The sequence below is a fragment of the Phyllostomus hastatus genome, unplaced genomic scaffold (genome assembly GCF_019186645.2).
Source record: "Phyllostomus hastatus isolate PE091 unplaced genomic scaffold, TTU_PhHast_1.1 phas_scaffold_501, whole genome shotgun sequence".
In the NCBI taxonomy this organism is placed as follows: domain Eukaryota; kingdom Metazoa; phylum Chordata; class Mammalia; order Chiroptera; family Phyllostomidae; genus Phyllostomus; species Phyllostomus hastatus.
The window spans coordinates 28,665,967-28,686,009 of NW_025334033.1; the positions used below are offsets into that span (position 1 = coordinate 28,665,967).

General features: G+C 44.1%; 1 protein-coding gene across 2 annotated transcripts; it reads right to left on the minus strand.

Moving 5' to 3' along the window:
• Positions 1–1,230: 1,230 nt before the first annotated feature.
• SPG21 (SPG21 abhydrolase domain containing, maspardin) lies at positions 1,231–18,185 on the minus strand. Of its 2 annotated transcripts, none has more exons than XM_045822916.1 (9): positions 17,964–18,185; positions 13,953–14,039; positions 10,988–11,149; positions 9,567–9,647; positions 8,504–8,649; positions 6,297–6,405; positions 5,498–5,605; positions 3,144–3,284; positions 1,231–1,936 (listed from the first exon to the last, which is right to left on the minus strand). In XM_045822916.1, the coding sequence occupies exons 2-9, from the start codon at positions 14,013–14,015 to the stop codon at positions 1,820–1,822; spliced, it is 927 nt and encodes a 308-aa protein (XP_045678872.1). In that variant the 5' UTR covers positions 14,016–14,039; positions 17,964–18,185; the 3' UTR covers positions 1,231–1,819. The 2 variants fall into 2 exon arrangements, with proteins under 2 accessions (XP_045678872.1, XP_045678873.1); XM_045822917.1 differs by having other exon boundaries at positions 17,936–18,185.
• Between the last annotated feature and the right edge of the window lie 1,858 nt (positions 18,186–20,043).

A 20,043-nucleotide genomic window follows, 5' to 3' on the forward strand; every position in this document is an offset into this window, starting at 1 on the left:
TTTCTGCTTAATCAGCAAACTCCAGTTAATAAATGCAGGCGTGATAAAACTGAGAGTATCGTCGCTGTCCTGTGACCCTAAGGAAGGGCTGCTTCTGTGCAGTGATCAGCAGTGGCAGCTGCACCACCAGGGAAATTTTCCAGTGACTGGATCAGGCTGCTGCCTGAAGCCACTGAGAAATCTTAAGAACTTAGACACAAACAGACATGATGTGCCTCCTGAAGTTCCTGACAGGAAGCACCCAACTCCACCTACGGCACATTCCTGCCAAAAACAGTGAGCTGGAACCTGATCAAGGAGTTTATGGGAAACACCAGGGACAGAGAAACAAGTTCAAGAACACCGTGAGGCCGCAATCAGCCAAATCCGGACTGTGGTGAACTCTATAGGGCAAACAAGCCTAGACTGTTTCAACAGATAAACAGCAGGAAAAAAAAAAATAGAGGGCAGAGGAATTTATAATTTAAGAGAGTTAAGAGACATTTCAATTAAATAAAAAGGGTGGACTCTATATGGAAACTGATGAGGACAAGCCCATCATAAAAGGACATTTATGAGATAGTTGTGAATGAGAACATTGACTAATGACATGAGGAATTGCTGGTGCATTTTTAAGCATGGTAATGGCATTGTAGTTATTTTATTTCTTGAAGGGGTGTATACAAATACTTAAAAGTGAAATCACATGGTATCAGAAACTGCTTTAAGTAGCCCAGTGATGGGGGATGGTGTGGAAGCAACGGTGGGGGGAGATGACACAACACTGCCCATGAGTTGATAATTTTTGGAGCTGGTGATTGGGATATGGCTCATATTATTTTTTTCTACTTTATGCATGTTTAAAATTTTCCATTAAAGAGAAAAAATGCATGAAAATTACCTGGCACATAGTAGCAGCTCAATAAATGAGCAAACCACACTTAGAGGAATAGTCTGGTCTCCAACCTTTCTGGCATGAGGGACTAGTTTTTCCACGTAAGGGAAGGGGATTTGTGTGTGTGTGTGGGGGGGGGGCAGAGAGACAGGAGGCAGAGCTCTGATGAGCTTGGCTTGTGGAATAGTCCACAGACTGGTCTGGCAGTCCCAGGGTTGGGGACCCTGCTTTGGAGAGATTAAGTAATTTACCTAGAGTCACACCACATTGGCAAACACCACGTGGCCTGCTTCTCAGCAAGTCATCTGCCTGTGTAGCCTGGTTGGCTAGCTACAGTAATCACAAAAGCCACTCACTGAAATTGAATTTTTATTCCAAATGACTGTAATGGCTAGAAAGACAAGAGCTAAAACTCAAAACAATTTGCGTAACTGGAAATCAGAAGTAGCTGATCTGCAGGAGAGGAAACGGTGTGATGGCATCCTTAGCATTCTGGCAATGGTTATAACCCAGAGAGCATCAAATACCCAGTGTCCTTCTGATACACAATCTGGATGTATGGTATTTACAACAAATAACGTAATAAGAAAGAAAGGAAAGGAAAGGAAAGGGAAAAAGACAAAGAAACCCGCCCCCAACAAAATCTCAAACCTAAGAAATTAACATTCACATAAGAACACGACGGTGAAGATTTTTGGTAGCAAAATTTTCACAATTATTAAAACGGGAATCTTCAAAAGTACCTCTTCAAATTCAAAAGCTAAAAAAACCGAAGAGGCAAACAGTTACACTGGCTTGGAAGAGCTGCCGCCTGTCACGGAGGTGACAATCAGTCCTACTTCCAGATAGTGACAGTGGGTGAGCAGAGGCGCCAACCCGCGCGCACTGACGTCACTGATTGTGCGAGAGGGCGGGGCCACTCGCCAGCACTAGCCGAAGCCCCAGCTACTGCTCCTCCTGATCGACGCCGAGGCTGCCTTTCTGCACCTCCAGTTCCTCAGCACTGATCATCGACGGGTCGATGGCCGCGTATTTGGTTCCGTGGAATTGCAGCAAATGTATCTGTAGGAATGCAGAATCATGACTTTAAATGTCACCATAGTCTGCAAATGCCTTGTACTTCTAAAATTACAGTAATCCATACTAATTAGAGAAAAACTGGAGAACACAGAAAAGTCGAAGTATTTTTTTAAAAACCACAATTTGGGATTTTTGTTCTTTATTTAATATGTAGTCAGTCTCTCCAAGTTCTGACAAACTTCATAAATGTCTTAAGTGGTGCCTGCCGCTCCAGCAGGGGTTCACCCCCATCCTACCCACCCCTCGGCCGCCTCCCCCCGCCAACACTGTGGTGGCTGTCTGGGCATCAAGTTTTCCTGCATTTAGGGTCCTCCCTTTAGGACCCATTTCCAGAAATGGGGACAGGCTCAAAGGATGTGAGTTTTTTTTTTAAGACTCTTGATACTTTCTGCCGAAGTAATCGTTTCTCACTGATATTCTTTTTTATTTTATTTTTTATTGAATTTATACAGGTCTCAAGTGTGTAACTGAACAAAACATCATCTGCACACTGCATGGTGCGTCCGCTGCCCCAAGCAAAGTCTCTTTGCTTCCCCATTTCACCCCATCCCCCACTTTTGCCCACCTCTACCTACCCCCAAGCCCCCTTTTCTCTGGCTATCACCACACTGTTCTGTGTCTACATATATGTTTTTTTTAAATTATTTTATTGTTGTTCAATTACAGTTGTCTGCATTTACTCCCCCCACCCCCTCCCCACTGCAGCCAAATCCACCTCCCTCCCTTGCTTCCACCCCTCCCCACTTCGGTCTCACTGCTATTCTGATATCCATTTAGGTAGAGGGTGAGGAGGTGGTATTTTTTATTTTTTGAATGCATTAAAAATAGATCTAGAAGTCGCTTCATGGAACTCAGATTGACCCCATTTCTGTCTGGTGTGCTGCTCTGACTGAGTTCATTGTGCCCAGGGGGCAAGGTCACATCCTACCAAATGGCTGCTTCAGTGATAGAGGCAGGCAGGCCTGCAGTTCTTAGAAAAGGGATGGTGAGCAGAGCGACCCGGGTATCTCTAGTATACCTGCTCCAATGCTTCTATAAATTATTAACGTCAGCCAACTTTATTGAATCTCTGCCTCATTCCTACAGGGAATTCTGTAGTTCTACTCCACTATAAAAAAAAAACCAGTTTTATGTTTCAAATCATAGACTTTGGGGCTCAAAGTGCTCTGGGTTCCAAGCTGGGACTCACCTGCACGTACAGATTCACCTCCGCACTTCTGCACAAGTATGGGAAATTGCCTCCTGTTTTAAGGTGAGCCCTCCGGGCGTTGGGGTACAGTTTGTACATTTCTTCTTTAGCCTCAGTGGAAAGTGCACTCTGGTCAAATACCTTTGTGAGAAAGACAAGGTTGAAACCTACTGGTCTTTTGGTATGTTCTTTTCACATTACGGAAAGGGCAACCTTAAGCATTTCTTTCTCATGAGGAGCCACTATGCAGTCTGGGGTACCTCCTCCTGCTGACCCCTGGTGACTCTGATTCCAATGTAAGTCACTAACTACAGATTTTGCTGCCAAACGTTTCTTGCATTTATGGGGGGGAAATTCTCCTATGAAATTCCTTTTTCCTCAAACATAGCTTATTAAATTAATACAATGTTAATAGTGAACAAACATTACTGAAAATGCCAATTAGCCCTGGCTGGCGTGGCTCATTGGATTGAGTGATGGCCTGAGCACAAAGGGTCACCAATTCAATTCCCAGTCAGGGCACAAGCCTGGGCTGCAGGCCAGGTCCCCGATAGGGGGCGCAAAAGAAGCAACCACACACTGATGTTTCTCTCCTTCCTTTCCCCTCTCTATAAAAAGAAATGACATCTTTTTTTTTAAAGATTTTATTTTTATTTATTTGTTAGAGAAGCTTGGGAGCTTGTGGAAGGGAGGGAGAAAGAGAGAGAAACATCAATGTGCGGTTGCTGGAGGTTATGGCCTGCAACCCAGGCATGTACCCTGACTGGGAGAAATGAAATCTTTAAAAAAGAAAAAGAAAATGCCAATTTATTTCAAAAAAAGATCATAAAACCCCAAAAGAACATTTTAATTTTATTATTAAACACAGCTACATAAGTAGAATATGCTCAGGAAAAAAAAAGGTTCTAAGAAAATTTAAAGAGTACAAGAAAAAGTCTAGAGCCACTGCTAGCAGTTTGGGGCATGTGACTTCAGGTATTTTTCAATGCCTATACAAATTGATACACATATGCAGAAAAGTAATTTAAAAGAAGCAATAAAAAATGCATCTCAACTTGCTAACGCTTATACATGACCACACATCCAAGTGGTGGGCATGTATCCAAGTGGTGGGCAGGCAGTTTTAAAAGATGAGCAAGCAGATCGAATGCACTGTGAGGAGCAAATATCTCACTGAGAGTCCTGAAATGCCTGCTCCATGTCATGCATGGTAAATGTCAGAATGCAGAGATTACAGTGTAAAATGATAAAAAGTTATTGTTTACATGCTTATAGTGAATAATCTACTGACAAAAATGAACTTTTTAAAATACCCTGTTATTTGAATTTAGTAATAAATCTAGTTTTGAAGCAAAATCGTTGTATGATATTAAAAAAATACAAGCCAAAACCACAGTGAAATACCGCTTCACATCCAGTAGGACAGCCATCATCAAAACGACAGAAAAGAACCAGGGTCGGCGAGGATGCGGAACAGTTGGCACCGTGTGCCTTGCTGGTGGGACTGTGAAGTGCCAGTCACTGTGGAAGATGATATCATGGTTTCTCAAAAAGCTGAACACAGAACCACTGTATGATTCCAGCAATCCCACTTCTAGGTGTAGACCCAGGAGAATGAAAAGTGTGGACTCAGAGGTTTGTGCACCCATGTTCAGAGCAGCACTATTCACAACAGCCAAAAGGCAGAAACGACCCAATGACAGATGAATGGATAAATAAAATGTGGTTCAGACATACAATGGCATGTGACTCAGCCTTACAAAGGGAGACATTCTCGCACGTGCTGCCACACGCTGCAGGGGCTGGGAGGCGGGGCCGTGGGGAGTGCTGTGTAGCGGGCCCGGAGTTGTGGGTCAGGGTGATGAAAAGCCCTGGCAGTAGATAATGACGGTTGCTCAACACTAAAAATGTACTGAAAGCCACTAAACAGCACACTCAAAAAAGGTAAATTGTGAATTTCTGTATGCATATTTTACAACAACTTAAAGGTGTAAGAAGTTTTTGTACTAATTAGACTTAGGGAATTCTTGATTCTCCGCCCTCCTGAGCCACCTTCTCTTTGCTGCCCAGATGGGTGACAGCTGAGTGGCTGCTGAGAATAACAAAAATACACCACAGTGGGTAAGAACGACCACATTTGTTTAAATTTACTCTGATTTCAATGGTGTTGTTCCTGCTCGGAAAAATACAGAATAAGCAATAAACAGACTTTTGGAATTAAGAAAGCTGGGGAGTTAAAAAAAAATTTCAAGGCTGCATTTGAAGAACATTGAAAAAGTATACAATAATCATGAGGATCTTGGCATATGCATTTGAAAAGACAGAGCATCTATGCGACTTAAAAGGAAGCTTACATCCATGATGGTCACAGGGATGTCCCGAATTTTATGAGGTTCCACATACGAATTTTGACAATTCAGGGTAAGTCTCGAAGCCAATTCACTCTGACCCAAACTTTCCAGCTATAGAAAGAAACACAGGTAAAGTTTTTGAATTAATTTTGTTTTTCACATTTACATTAAATGCACAGACAATATCTGCTTATAAAAGTGGTATCGTGTGTGCTGGGGCCAGAAAGGTCACCAGTAAGGAAACACAATGTACTTGAGTGGCATCAGTGAGGCCTCTCAGGTGGTATTTTCCTCTCCTGGGAACCTGGTCTTTCCTAGTCTTCAGCTGGAACTGCTTCTTCACCTGCGTGCCCACGGGCAGCAAGCCAGTTCCCGCAGCTCCAAGACAACAGGTAAACATTTAGGAGACCTCAGAGCTGGCTAAGACCCCAGAAAAATCATCTAGCCCAGTAGTTTCTGAATGTGAGTCCAGAGACCTGCTATGTCAGGTGCACCCGGGGACGTGGGGGTGGGTGGGAGGGAGGAGTGGAATAAAAACACAGGAATCCCATGCCCAGGGATTTCAGTCCAATGGTCTGGTATGAGGCCTTGGAATCTGTACTTTGAAAAGCTCCCCACAGTAATTCTGATGAATTACCAGCAGTAATATCTTTTGGATTTACTGAAGTTAATACTCAAGTCTGCTTAACAAGCACCTCTGATACACACTACACGAGACGGATCGCCTTCAGGAACCAAGTAAACATGGAGCTCCCAGCACAAGGTTTCCCCGCATCCCTGCCCCCAGTGCTGTGATCCTTACCCTGTCCACCATGAAGTCAATGGCATCAGCCATCACAGGGTCCACTGGGCCAGATGAAAAGTTTCCAAGAACTATTTTTTTGAGCATAAATGATGGCATCAGCCAAAAGCTGTAAAACAAAGACCTGATCATTTAAACTGCCAAGACTACACATAAGCAGCAAATATCTATTCAACCCTGCAGCGCTGTATTAGTTAGGATCTAAAGATAAAAAGACCTAGTCCCTTCTTTCAAAGGGCTCAGCATCTTGTTTTTATATAAGCTGTCCAGGGCTCCCAAAGAGTTATGGCTTAATATGATTAAACTTTTGAGGATTTGAATGATTATAAGTAATATTTCAAAACACCTTTACTAAGGTAGACATTCTGATGATTCCAGGACTTCTTCCCCCTCCAACTGGCCTTGTTTCCAGTGCTAAGCTATTTCCTTCAGAAAGAAGACTGAAAACTTATGATATCAGCCTTCATGTTTACCTCACCTTTGGATTGACTGATATTTCAAAACAGCAAAATGAAAGAGTTATTTATTGTACCTCCCAAAGTTTGCTATTAGATTCAACTAGGCTAACTCAAGACAATTCCATCTTTATGGATTTCTATTATGTGATTTTTGGTTGATATTCATTCCATTAATTACAATGCTGGGAGTTAGTCTGTAGGGTGAACACTAATTTCTCTAAGCCTATACTGAAAAGACCCATAAAAGCCACAGACCTCCTGCTGCAGATGCTCAGTAGAACGGCCCTGTGGGCAGCGGCGCTTCCCTCACAAGAACAGTCAGCCGTCTTTCACTTACCTGAGTTCCCCGCCTGCCCCCACAGCTCTCCTATCTTCTAAAAAGGCCAACGCCTAGGTTTGCTCTGGGAGGGGTGGACCCTCCTGGCTATGTTCACCCCTTTGGCCTTAGTGTACGGTGCGTAGTAAGTGCTCAGGTATTTGATAAAAAGTAGCTAATCTGAAATACCACGAAATGGGATCAGTCTTGGCTTCTAACCGTTGAAACATTAAAAATCATCAAAAATAGCTCTGGTTGTTGTGGCTCAGTGGATTGAGCACTGGCCTGTGAACCAAAGGGTCACCAGTTCGATTCCTAGTCTAGGGCACAAGCCTGGGTTGCAGGCCAGATCCCCAGCAGGGGGCGTGCAAGAGGCAACCACACATTGATATTTCTTTCCCTCTCTTTCTCCTTCCCTTCCTTTCTCTAAAAATAAATAAATAAAATCTTTTAAAAAATCATTAAAATAATCAAAGAGCTTTAGTACATCACCTGGATACGATGTACTTGTAGCTAACATATACAAGAAATCGTTTCATGAATGATGAGTAAACTACAGAGATGACATCAGGAAAAGTGTTAAAAAATAACAGTACAATCTTAAGTAGATGTGAAAATCACAAAAATATCATTTACCTGTAACATTACGTGAAAACCAACCTGATCAGACAGGTATGTTTGGTCACTGAGCTTTTTCCTAGGGTAGAGCCTAGCCTCGTTAGCAATGAAAGAAATGCACGTAAGTCAGCTTTAAAGGTACCGTTAGACACCTATCAGACTAATTAAAATGACAAAATCAATGGAAGTGTGGCTCAGAGGAAGCAGACACGCCCCGCTGCCCCACAGAGCAGTCCACGACCCGCTGGAACAGTATCAGGACCACTAAGGGTCAGGACAGGCAGAATTCCTGCTGGCAGACTAAATGCTCTAGTTCCTCTATTTTGGAGGGCATATCTCAAGGAAATAACCCAGAGGGGTAAGGAAAAAGGTAATTTGTACAAAGACTTACAGTAAAACAGGACAAAAAATTGGGAGAAGCCAAATGCCTAAAGAAACCACGTCAGTCAATACACAGAACTGTTTGTACAAAATGAGTGGAACAAGCAGGACACGAGGAAGCTGCGTGTGTGCTGAGGGAGGCAGCGAGAGCAGGTGGCTGCCTAGTACACAGAGCCACGCAATAATTCAGAGTAAATGAAATAGCCGACTTCAGGGCTCATTCAATTCCTTTTTCTTGCAAAGGTGACCATTTCTAATTTGAAACGCCAGGGCAGTTTCAGAAGACAGATATGACTGCCTTCCCTCTTGCCCTAGTGCAGCAAGCAAACAGAAAAACAAACAGACAAACAGACAAACACACACAAAAGCTAACTTTTTCAAACTTCCACTGAACACAGAGAGTAAGACTTTTGGCCGAATGTTCACACTCTCACCTGTTTGCAGTCCATGTCTGATTAAAGATGGAGGTGTCGCTGAAGGAGTTGCAGAGGATGAGGGAATGGACTCTGGGAGACTTGTGAGTATATTCAGCAAATTTCTGGGCCAAAAAGCCTCCCAAGGAAGCCCCAAAAAGATGAACCTAATTGCAAACAAACACAAGGAGGATCCCATCACAGTGACCAATTTTGGACATAAATGTATTTTTTTTAAAAGTTGTTTTAACTGTCACCAACCACAGAATAGAATGTCACTACTAGCCAACAGACTAAAATACCTACAGCTGTTAGAATTTCAGGAAATGCTGTACTTAGATGCAGTCTGTACATCTCTCAAGAAAACAATACAACTGTGTGTACGAATTATACAAGTTAAAAGATACTGTTCACAGATTGCATTAGAAAACGAAACCACTTAGCAGTTTCTGTTTAAGAAAGCTATGAGTTGGTAATCCCACTCTGCACCTGAGAAAATGGAAAACACATGTCCACACCAAAACTGTGCGTGGGCGTCCACAGTGGTGTTATTTATAACAGCCAAATATTCTGGGGACGATCTGAATGTGCGCCAGCTGATGAACGAACGGATAAACAAAAGGTGCTGTGTCCATACCATGGGGTGTGATTTGACAATAAAAAGGAATGAAGCACTGACACATGGATGAAGCTCAGAAACTTTATGCTAGGCTAAAGAAGCCAGTCAGAAGAGACCACCGATAGAATGATTCCATTTATACAAAATATCCGGAATGGGATAATACATAGAGACGGAAAGTAGAGTGGGTTGTGGGGTTAGAGGGAGGGAGGGTGAGGAGTGAATGCAGAGTGCGGGGTTTCTTTCTGGAGCTAAGAAAAAGTTCTGAAACTGACTCTGGTGCTGACTGTGTATCTCTGTAAATGTGCTAACCATTGAATTACACTCTTGAAAAAGGGTAAATGGTATGGTGTGCGACTTTCATCTTAAACGAGCTGTTATTAAAAACTAAGAGAAAGGCAACAGCAGGCTGTGCGAGGTAAACTCAACATTCGGGTCGTACTTAAGTACTGTCATGGTACTCACTTTATCCAGTTGTAAGTGGTCTAGAAGTTTCCTGAATCCGTCACAGAATTCAAGATGGTCCCAATAAACTGGATATTGCAACTGAAATAATAACACATTTTAAAACTTATTTTAAAAGCTCTAAAGGCAAACGGTAACTTGTATACATCTGGAAACTGCAGGCTTCTCCTAACAGCATTTCTCAGTGGCTCTGCACGTAGCATCTGATTTCAGGAAGGGCACGGTCACGTGTGAGTGAGGTCGAGGGCACTGGGACGAGGCAGTGCCCACCCTGCTCTCATGGAGTGCTGTCCGCCCGGAGGGACTGCTGAGAGCCTAAAGCAAGAGAGGTTGCGCTGCGGGACACAAACAGCCACACCAGGGATGGTTCAAGACTCTGGAAAAATTTAAGCAGAGAAGAAAAGACCTGGCAGGAAGGCAGCAGGCGGTGTCTGCCGATAATAACTAGTTTTCTCGAGAAAGAAAAGCATTGTCAGGAGGAAGAGGAATTGGATTTGCTTTGTGTGGTCCCAGCTGGTGGTGCCCTTAGTAGAATTTTTGGTTACCTTCCCAGAGAAGAGATCTGGCCCACATTTCCTTTCCGTTAAATAGGAAACAAAATGTATAATAACAGCAGTAGTCCCACAGGAAGTACCTGTGCACTTTAATATTCCGGGTCCCAGAGACAATCGCCCGCTCCACAGGAAAGGAGCATCTCCTTCACTGGAAGTCAGGAGCCCGACCTCCACTGCCGTTCCACAGTGGAGGCGTGCCAGAAGCACCAATCACCAGCTACGGGGCCTTCCCCACCTACTCCGTTCTCCCGAAGAAGACGACTCAAGAATGACCAACGAGAAACTAGATTTAGACCAGACTCAGTGGTAAGATATCAACTAGAAACCAAAAAGTTCATAATCTAATGCTAAGGATAGGAACTCATCAGTGAACCTCACTTCAACGGACAAAGGTTGAAAGGAAGCTTTCGGTCACCTGGATGTGAGCGGATCTCTTTGCTCCAGGGAAAACCCTCGTATTCCACGTTCACCTCCCTGGGTGACAAAGGGGGAGTGACAGTGGAGTCAGAGGACTGGGCTGGGCTCACCTTCCGCCACTCAGTGGCTGTGCGACCTGCAGCGATCACGAAAATGGCCGGGGCCTCAGTGTCCTCCTCTCCAAATAAGGACAGTGCTTCCCACTGGCCAGAGTCACGGCAGGGAACGCACAGAAAAGCTGGGAGCAGAGAAGGGCTCCGATAGGGGCCTGTCCCCTCGGCGTCTCTGTCCTGTACCACCTTCCCTCAGAAGGCTTCACTTCCCATTTTCAAAAAGGGAAACGATATCTTACCTCAATAAAAAAGTGTGCCCTGCACTACAGTCAATCAGAAACAGAAGCACAAAAACACACAAAGACCCTAACTGGGACACTGAATCAATAATACTTACCGCTATCACCCGGTAGCCCCAGCCGGTCAGAGCCAAAATCTGCCGGAAGAACACGTCCGCAGTCCCGCTGACGGGGGGCAGAAAGATGAGAGGACACCTGATATTCCTGGGACCTGCGTCATAGAGCGACCATATCTTGCTGTCGTCATCATCCACGATAATCTGGAGGGAAGTTATAGAAAAATAGAATGTCTTACGGATTTGGTTTTTGTATGGTTAACTTCACACTGTGATTTCACTGACAATTTTAATACCACTGCCTTGTTTGTTAAAAGGTAACCTAGGGGTCACATCAGACTAGTATGTAAAATAAACTGCTTTGGTCTCTTTTTCCCTCTTTAGTGCTAAGGAAGCATTCCACAGAACCGCTTGATACTCTTCCACAGAGCTGCTTTTTCCTCCAGCTTTTAATCTTCTTTTCCATCCATGATTACATGAACTCTCTCTGGTTTACCATTAGACAGCAAACTCAGTACATGGCATCTTATTTCTTCCCTGTCCGTGTGTGTGCGCGTGTGTGAGGGGGAAGGGCAGTTTGCAGGGTCATTCTCCAGGGCTGGCCCAGCAAACCAAGTGGGATCAGCTGGGTCAGAGTGTGCACAGTGGAGGCAAGACTTCAGGCCCTAGGGAGAGACTGGGTAGAGATAGTACCACTCAGGAGATGCTTCAGGAACCTGATCTAGACAGAGCTTCCACAGGGGAGACTTCTGCTAGAGGGGAGGGAACAGGCAGGTGTGGGTATCACTGTCCCAGGAGAACGTTTCAAGCCATTTAGTGGGAGGTAAGGAGTGGGTACAGGAAAACTGCCTCTCTTTTTTTTGGAGCAGGAGAAGTGGCTGGAAAGGAGGAAGGTCATCAGAAACCTTCCTGATTTAAAGGTTCTGGACCCAACAGGGGAAGACAATGAGCAATAATGAGCTGAAACTACTTGAATGCTCCACACAGAGTTTGGCAGATGCTCAGTGTTCAGTGAGTGCTGGCTATTAGTATTATCCATTACGTGATAGTTTAAGTTTTGTTTTGACTTTTGGTGGTATTTGGAAAAGTACATTAATGGCTTGAACTTTTGCCAATGCAATCAATATTTATCCAAAAGTTGAAGGCCTTCACGTTCTATTTTCTGAGCCCTCCTAGCTGGCAGTGCCTTGACCCCCACAGTGTCACTCTGGGTGGCAGCACACTAACCATGGTCACTGATGTTATCAGGAGCAGAAAACTGGGTGAGGCAAGTCCAGAGGGCCCTGACCCTTCCCCTTTGGACTTCCCAAAGGCCAAAGGTCACAGGTGGTCACAGTAGTATCTCACGCTCATATTTTTACCCTTTGTATGTTGCCACTAACATTTTTGCTTTTCATGTCTTTTTGCTGTAATTGTGGTAAAATCTCTCAGTGGCCTCTGACAGCACACACAATAAATCTCAGCCTTGTAGTAACAAAGTTCACATGAGAAAAGATCTCAAAATTTTCCAGAAAAGCACTTCAATCATCCAGTTTGGAAGAAAAGTAACAGAAATAGCATATTCTCTTTTTATTCCCCCACCCCCCTAGTTTTATTGAGATATAACTGACACAGCATATTCTAAATCATTTAGAATTAATTTGGGATTCGGAGTTAATAGTAAAATTTCAAATACTTAAAGGTTATTGCAACTTTCTCAGAGTTCTGTGAATGGCAATTTTGTCAGAAATCCTTTGGAAGACACAGTATCTGTTTGAAAATTCAAAATCTAGAACCATGAAATTTATCAATTAATTTATCATGACTTCTGTGGACCAAACTGACGTGACAGCTGCAGAAAATCACATCAGTAAAACAACCTCCTGTAACTGCTTCTAAGATTTCTTAGGTAAGTGTGGGTTGTTTTGGTTCTGGAGATCAGCTTGAGAGGAGAGCCCGTCCAGAGGAGCTCACACGGGTTAACCTGAGGGGATGGGACAAAGCAGAGGGGCTCCAGAGGCCAAGGCTACTCTTAGCTGGGCAGTAAGCAGTTTCCCTGGTAGCAAGAAGACAGGGCTCTCTTCAGTAAGCAATGAAGCACTTCCGGTCTTGAAGCCAGATTAATTTGAGTTTAATCCAGACCTCACCAGGCTGTGTGACCTTTATAACAAGCTAACCCACCGTGAACCTCAGTTTTCTCACCTGTAAAATGGGCACACTACTACTGGCTATGTTGAAAGAATTAAATAAGATACTAGGGACTTCCTGCAATAGTGCCAGGTGCATAGCAGGTATTCTGTCTATACTTGGAGAACTGTACCTCAAATTTCTATATGGAGAGTAATTTTGTTATTAATTCAAACTAGACTAACACTCTGCTGCTGTCTACCTGGACAAAATTACAGAGACATAAATGGTCTTCAGATCCCTGTACTCTGATGCTTTTGCAAGGGGATCAGCAAAGATTCTCCTCTATGACTTTGACGGCCTTTGTCTAGTATGAACCTCAATAATTTAGAATTAATTTGGGATTCAGAGCTGATAGTGAAATTTCACAATAAGTGTCTGGTGTTTTTGGACATCCCAGGGAAATAAACTTTCCAGAAGATGACCATGGCAGCCCAAGTATATCACTGCTAACAGAGGATCTCTAGTGTAACCCATTATAAATCTTAAATCCGAGGTACAGAAAAATGCTTTATAATAGCATCTTATTGCCCTTTCTGTATAGTTGCTGTTGCTGTGAGCTTTCCACTAAGCTATACTGAGGAATACACATATTTTGCTTGCTTGAATATGTAAAAGTAATTATAAAATAATGATATAGTTATATCTACTTTTACTTTTGAATAAGTCTCAAAAGTTGACTGTACTTGACAGACGGGGTGACCTTTATGTTCCGCAACTCAAAGTCATAATTCTTGGCAAAATGACCTTTCCTCCTGAACACGATTAAGACATAACATTTACATCACACAAAAACAATAAAAGATTTTGCAAAACAGAGATGTAGTAAAAGCATACCTACCTTTTTAAGGGGAACTGTACTTCTAAACCAGTTATAATCAGGAGAGACTTTAATCTCTCCCATGATTGGCCAAAGTGGAGGTTAACCCTGAAATGAAAAGCATGTGATGTTTCATGTCAAGGACTCATGTTTACATCAGAGCTACATGTAGAGTCTGGTCTAGCTACACCAACAATACATACTTTAAAGGGTAAAACCAAGAAAAGGAGCTGTTTTTCCGTTGCTGGTATATACTTAAACTACAGAAAACAACTGAGTGAAATGTGATATAATTGTAGAGCAGGAGGGAGCCCTGAGAGATCATTATTCAAACCTCCTTAGTTCCTTCAGAAGAAGAATCCGATCTAGAAAACGTAAATGACGTACCAGCGATCCCATGGCTATTGCAGAGCGCGGACCAGACCCTCCTTTCTGACACCAGGTTGCCTGCCCTGGTTAAATGACTCACAACCTCAGCACCAGCACCTCTCTCTGACAATGCCTTAGTGCCTTAGTAAGCCATTTCAGTAAAGATGTCCCTGTCTCATAATTACAGGGAACAGCCCACACTGGAGAAAGGAGTTAACGTAAGCCTGCTTCCTGATCAATTCACCAAATGCCACAAATCTAACTCTGGTGGAACACAATATCAGAAATTCCCATGTAGTTCTTAATACAAAATCTAGGAAAATGGCTGTTCATATTGGTGTGATTAAAAATGACATAATATCCCCGGCTGGTGTGGCTCAGTGGACTGGGTACCTGCCTGCAAACCAAAGGGTTGCCAGTTTGATTCCACAGTCAGGGCATATGCCTGGGTTGCTGGCCAGGTCCCCAGGAGGGGGTATGCAACCACACATTGATGTTTCTGTTCCTCTCTTTCTCCCTCCCTTCCCCTCTCTCTGAAAATAAATTTTAAAAATCTTTTAAAAAATGATATAACATCCTCTGAAAGATCTATGACAATATACCAGGGTAGGCTTGAAGGCACTAGAACTAGCAACCAAACAAAACGTGCCTTTAGGAAAAATGTATGACCTTGGAACAGACTCGGACCCTCTTTGGGCTTGCTTTGTAATCTATGACTGTTTTGCTATGTTATGTCCAAAGCCTAGGACAGTGCTCGGCATACAACACGCATTATCTGTTGACTAAATGAGTGACTATGTCTTCAGGACACTGAACTAGGCAATCCTAGAGTCCCTTCTAACCTGGGCAACTATGGGTGTTGAACTGGCTGAGCATCTTCAGGTCAAAAGCTGTTCTCATTCCTCAGGCATCTGTGTTATGCCATAACAGGAACCTGAAATTATAGTTCCCTGTTGCAGGTTCTTATTGCCAAATGAGGAACTTCCACCCATTGGTTTCAAAGGATTCAAATACTTGCAATGTACCCATCCTCTACCCCAGGGCAAGTCTGGATTTCCGAGCAGGGCTGGGATGAGTCTGAAGCCCTAGGACCTAACTTCTGGGCTGACATTTTAGAGAAGCTTCTCTGGACTGATGAAAGGCAGGGGGTTCTAAAACCAACGGAGCTCTTCCTTCTCAGCCTTCACATCGGCTGCCACAGGCGCACAGGACCCTCAGCGGCCTCAGCCGTCACCTCCAACACTGCAGTGGAGGTTACTGACCTGAACCCCGAGGAAATGGTAAATGTAGACATCCAATATTGAACTTGATTTACAACCTCAATGTTGTAATAATGGTCTCTTTTCCCAAGACGAGGATGGAGCTTTTAGAAAAATTTGTTACATTCATAAGTTGCTCTAAAGTACTAAAAAAATTATTAGCCAGTCTTACCCTGAAAATCAGTGTGCACACATGCAGTTCCTCACACTGAAATAAAGAAAACCATTTTTGCATATCCCTTTTCTCTTAAATATTAACATGTTAAAAAAATCTTAGCCATTTGAGCTACAGCCTTCCCCTGAGCTGGTTGTAACCCTGAGCTGGTTATTACTTTTAATTGAAAGCAACTAGCAAATATAGTTAATTCTGTAATGTTTTCAACCTGGGCAGATTTGAAATATTTCTATACCATCTAAATATTTCCTAGTGGAAACATTTTTTTACTATTGCATTACTATACATTTACTATTTCACAGAAGAAAATATCAAAGACATGTTTAGCAAAAGGAAAATCTCAATAGGTTTATAAAACACCATAGGTAATTAAAACCAGAAAGCTTCCTTCTAGATTTACCAAAAGTGGCATAAAACAAATTACTCATAGTCTGGAATCAACTGCAATGTACTAACCGAACTACTACACACAGGTACACACAGTCACCATCATCCACTTCTCCCCAAAGCAATAAATACAAAGACGTTCCTTACCCCAGTCCTCAATGTTATTCACAACCACCCTGGTATCATAACATTTTATAACGAATCTTGCTGGAGAGATTCCACTCAACTGTGACTAAATTTTTGTGGTGGCAAGTGATTTTAACACTTGTGCTGGTTTGGCAGCACATGAAAGGTAAGAGAGACACCAAATGCTGCAAATGACCAACTGACGTCTAAGTAGAAAAAAAAAAAGCTCACTGCTGCAAAGGGAAAGCAGCTGTGAGCAGTATGAAAAGGAAGTTTGTTCTCCTAGCTCTCTCTCACCAACTTAACGGGTATACTTTTCCAAGTCACAGGAGTAACATTCTGTGCATGGCAAAAAAGGTTAACTGAGATTGTGACCAAACTGGTCGGTATTAAAAAGGAAAGAATGTGGACCATGAGCTCAACACTGATTTGATCTCTCACAATTCAATTCTTCCCCAAAACAAAAGCACCTGTTCATGCAGGAAGGGAAAGGGCCACAGAGATCAGCCTTCATCTTGCCCAAGGAAGCCCCTCCTCCCGGAGAGCTTTGGACACTTGGTCCTCCCTGGCCCTAGAGCTGCCCGAAAATGAAACTGCCAGTTTTGAGTGTTCACTAAGAATTACCAGCACTTATGTCTCAGAGTTTCAACAGAACCTGCCAGTTTACAGTCAATGAAATCACCTTTAGGAATTTGTCACATAACTAGCTTAACTAGTCAGAGGTTTTCTGATCCTTTATCTCAATCTGTAGTTGATCTACATATGGGTGATCCATGATTATTAATTCCACAACAAAATATTGAACCTGAGAGTCCTCAGGTGATGCAACTGGCTTTTGAAAGTAAGTCTCCCTACCTTAGCACACTAGCAAACAGCTATCTTTTTTTAGATCTCTTCAGGGGAAGATTTAGCCCTCTTTTTTTCATGAACCTTTTTTTTCCATTATCTTCTAAACCTCATGGGAGGAAAAACTGCCTACTTGACATTTCTTCTGTGACACCTCATCCTGTGTTCTGTCTTGGTATAAAAGCTTTTGGAAATTTGCACACAGCTATTAAGTTACTCCTCAGTGCCTTGGATCTTTGTGCTAACAGGAGCTGCAGTATTGTAGGTGGAGAAGCAGCATAAATGCAGAACTCCTAACTCCTGGGGAAATGAGAAGAGGAAAAGTGAGACACTCTAGCTCTGCTACTTTTCTCAACCCCATTCACAAGTCTCACACCTGGCCCCACTCAGCGGTGACAAAGTCATTTGTCACATTCAAGCTAAGGCACAAACTCCAAAACAACTGGCCTCTGCTCAGAGTTCTTAAAAGTTTACTGGAAGACATGTTCCTGGGCTGCAGCACTGTAGCCCCCAGGATGGGATTTCAGGAGCTTGCCCTGGTCAAGCGCCCCCTACCCTCACCCCAGACGATCCCCACACGGACCCTGATCCTCTCCCAATCACACCGGTGTCAGTCGCACAAAGGCAGGGTCACAGGCACACCAACCACCCCCAAGAACTCAGACTTGAGCTCAGTCTCTCTCTCATACACGTACATACACACGCACACACAGAGGGACATGTGATCACGTGCATGGTCACATGGATCGGACCACTCACAAAGTCACAACGACTGAGGCAGTCGCAACCCCCTACACGTCACACACCACACCCCGTATCCCGGGGCCTCGCCCACCCCTCACCTGCCGTGGCCGCCCCCAGGTCCCTTACCCTCCTTCCCAAGGCGGCTCTTCCCTCCAGTACGGGGGCGAGCCGGGGAGGTGGCTAGGACCGCGTGGGGGCCGGCGGCCAGAGCACTCGGAACCCGATGGCGCAGCAGGCAGTGGGGGCGCTCGGGACAGCCGGCCTCCGAGGGGCGGGGCGCGCGGCCGAGAGAACCTGGGCCGCCCCGCTCCCTCCTCCCGAAACGTCCGTGCATCAGGCGCGACTCTCCCGCTTCCGGGTTTGAAGGGGGTGGGGCCACGTCGTGAGGAAGGGGCGGGGCTGCGGGGCTCCCGTGGTCACCATGGCGACGGGCCGGCCAGAATCCTAGCGCTCCTGCTTCTTCCCTCAAGGGGCGAAGCTGTTGTCCTCGTGGGCTCTGGAGGCGGGCTCCGGGGCCAGAGGAGGTCTGAGTTGCCCCTGGGTTAGGTCTGGGTCACCTGTCTAACGTAAGCGCCAAGGGAGAGGTTATGGGAATGGAAGGAGGCGGGGTGGAGCCCCTGTGACACCTGCCTGTGCCTTCAGTTAGGGTCCTCTGGAGGAAGCAGGTTCCCTCTACGCCGTGTAAAGCTGTGTGGGGACCCCTTTGAGTTCCAGGCTTGGGTGCGCAGAGCTTTGCATCCTCTCTTTTCTTGGCAAGTTTTTCTCCTTTGGAACAGCCACAGACGCCCTCCGTGGTCCTCCACTGTAACGCGCCCACGCCCCTTTCCAGACTTGTGGTGACGATCTGGGGACTTTCTGAGAGCTTTCTGGGAACAGCTCCTACGGCGCCTCCAGCTCCTGCATCACTTACCTTAAAGGAGTAGAGAATATTGACATATTTATAATCATTTTTCTTAAGCAAGATGTTGCAGATGTCAGGACTTCTTGAGTAAATATTTGCTGAAACAATATATGATAAGACTGAGTAACATTCGAGTCTTCGTGAAAGACTTCTTCACTTCGTGAAGTTTTGCGTAATTCTATCTCAAGGCCCTGTTGAAAGTGTTTCTCCCTCATCTGCTTTAGGGAAAGCTTGTACTCTGTTTAAATGCCTTTCGATTTTGCCCTTACCCCAGGCAACTGTTTATGGGATTAAGGTCAGGGGAGAATCCTAGTAAACTGCATCCTTAGTTACGACCTCTGCCCTCCTGCTCAAGAGCCTTGGGTCCCAGTGTAGAACTCCGACAAATCCCAAAAATATTTCTCAAGAGCACAGTGACAACATTGGCCCCCTCCCTCGACCCCTCCCCCACCACCTTTTCTGAAATTTCAAATCAGTCACAGGAAGCAGTCTTTTATTATAAGCACCACCTAGGTGATAGGGCATATTTCTACGGAAGACTTTTAACCTTGGAGCTTTTCCTCAAAACTTTGGAATAGTTTAATGAATGGAATAACAAGCAAATCACTGGTTCTATGTAAAACCCATTATGAGCATTCATTTCCTTACTTATCTGTCCAACTGGGCTGGCGGGGGGGGGGGCTTTAATCCAGGGAAAAGGGAAGGAAGAGAACAGTCATTCAAACAGTGCTTAGCAATTGATTAGGCTCATAAAAGGTACTAGGTGTATGTTGAATGGATTAATGAGAGAATAAATAAATCTATCCATATGTATTCCTAAAACTGTATTCCTTAGATCCCACACCCCAGACCTCACTTCAGTAACAGCCCTGAATATTTGTATATATATATATATATATATATATATATATATATGCCCAAATATAAGGCCTTATTCTGTTAGTTTGTTAATAATAATTTTTAACTTGACTATTGATAATGAAAAACTACTTCACTATGTAGATATGTTTTGTTACTTATGTTTTTATTGAAATGCAAGAGATCAAGCTAAAAATAATGTTTTGTTTCCATGAGAAAAGGACCCGATGGTCATGTTTGGATCCTCCCGTTGTTCTGCAGCACGTGGCAAGCACATTGTCCATTCCCTGATCCCAACCAGGGGCATTTAATGTCTGTGAATTCCAGCTGTCCTGTGACTGCACAACTGCAGGGAGCAAACTTTTGGTCCAGGGCAGGCCACACTACGGACGGACCTGGTGTTTAAGGCTGTGTGCGTTTGCAACTGTCATGGTTGGAGTGTGCCAG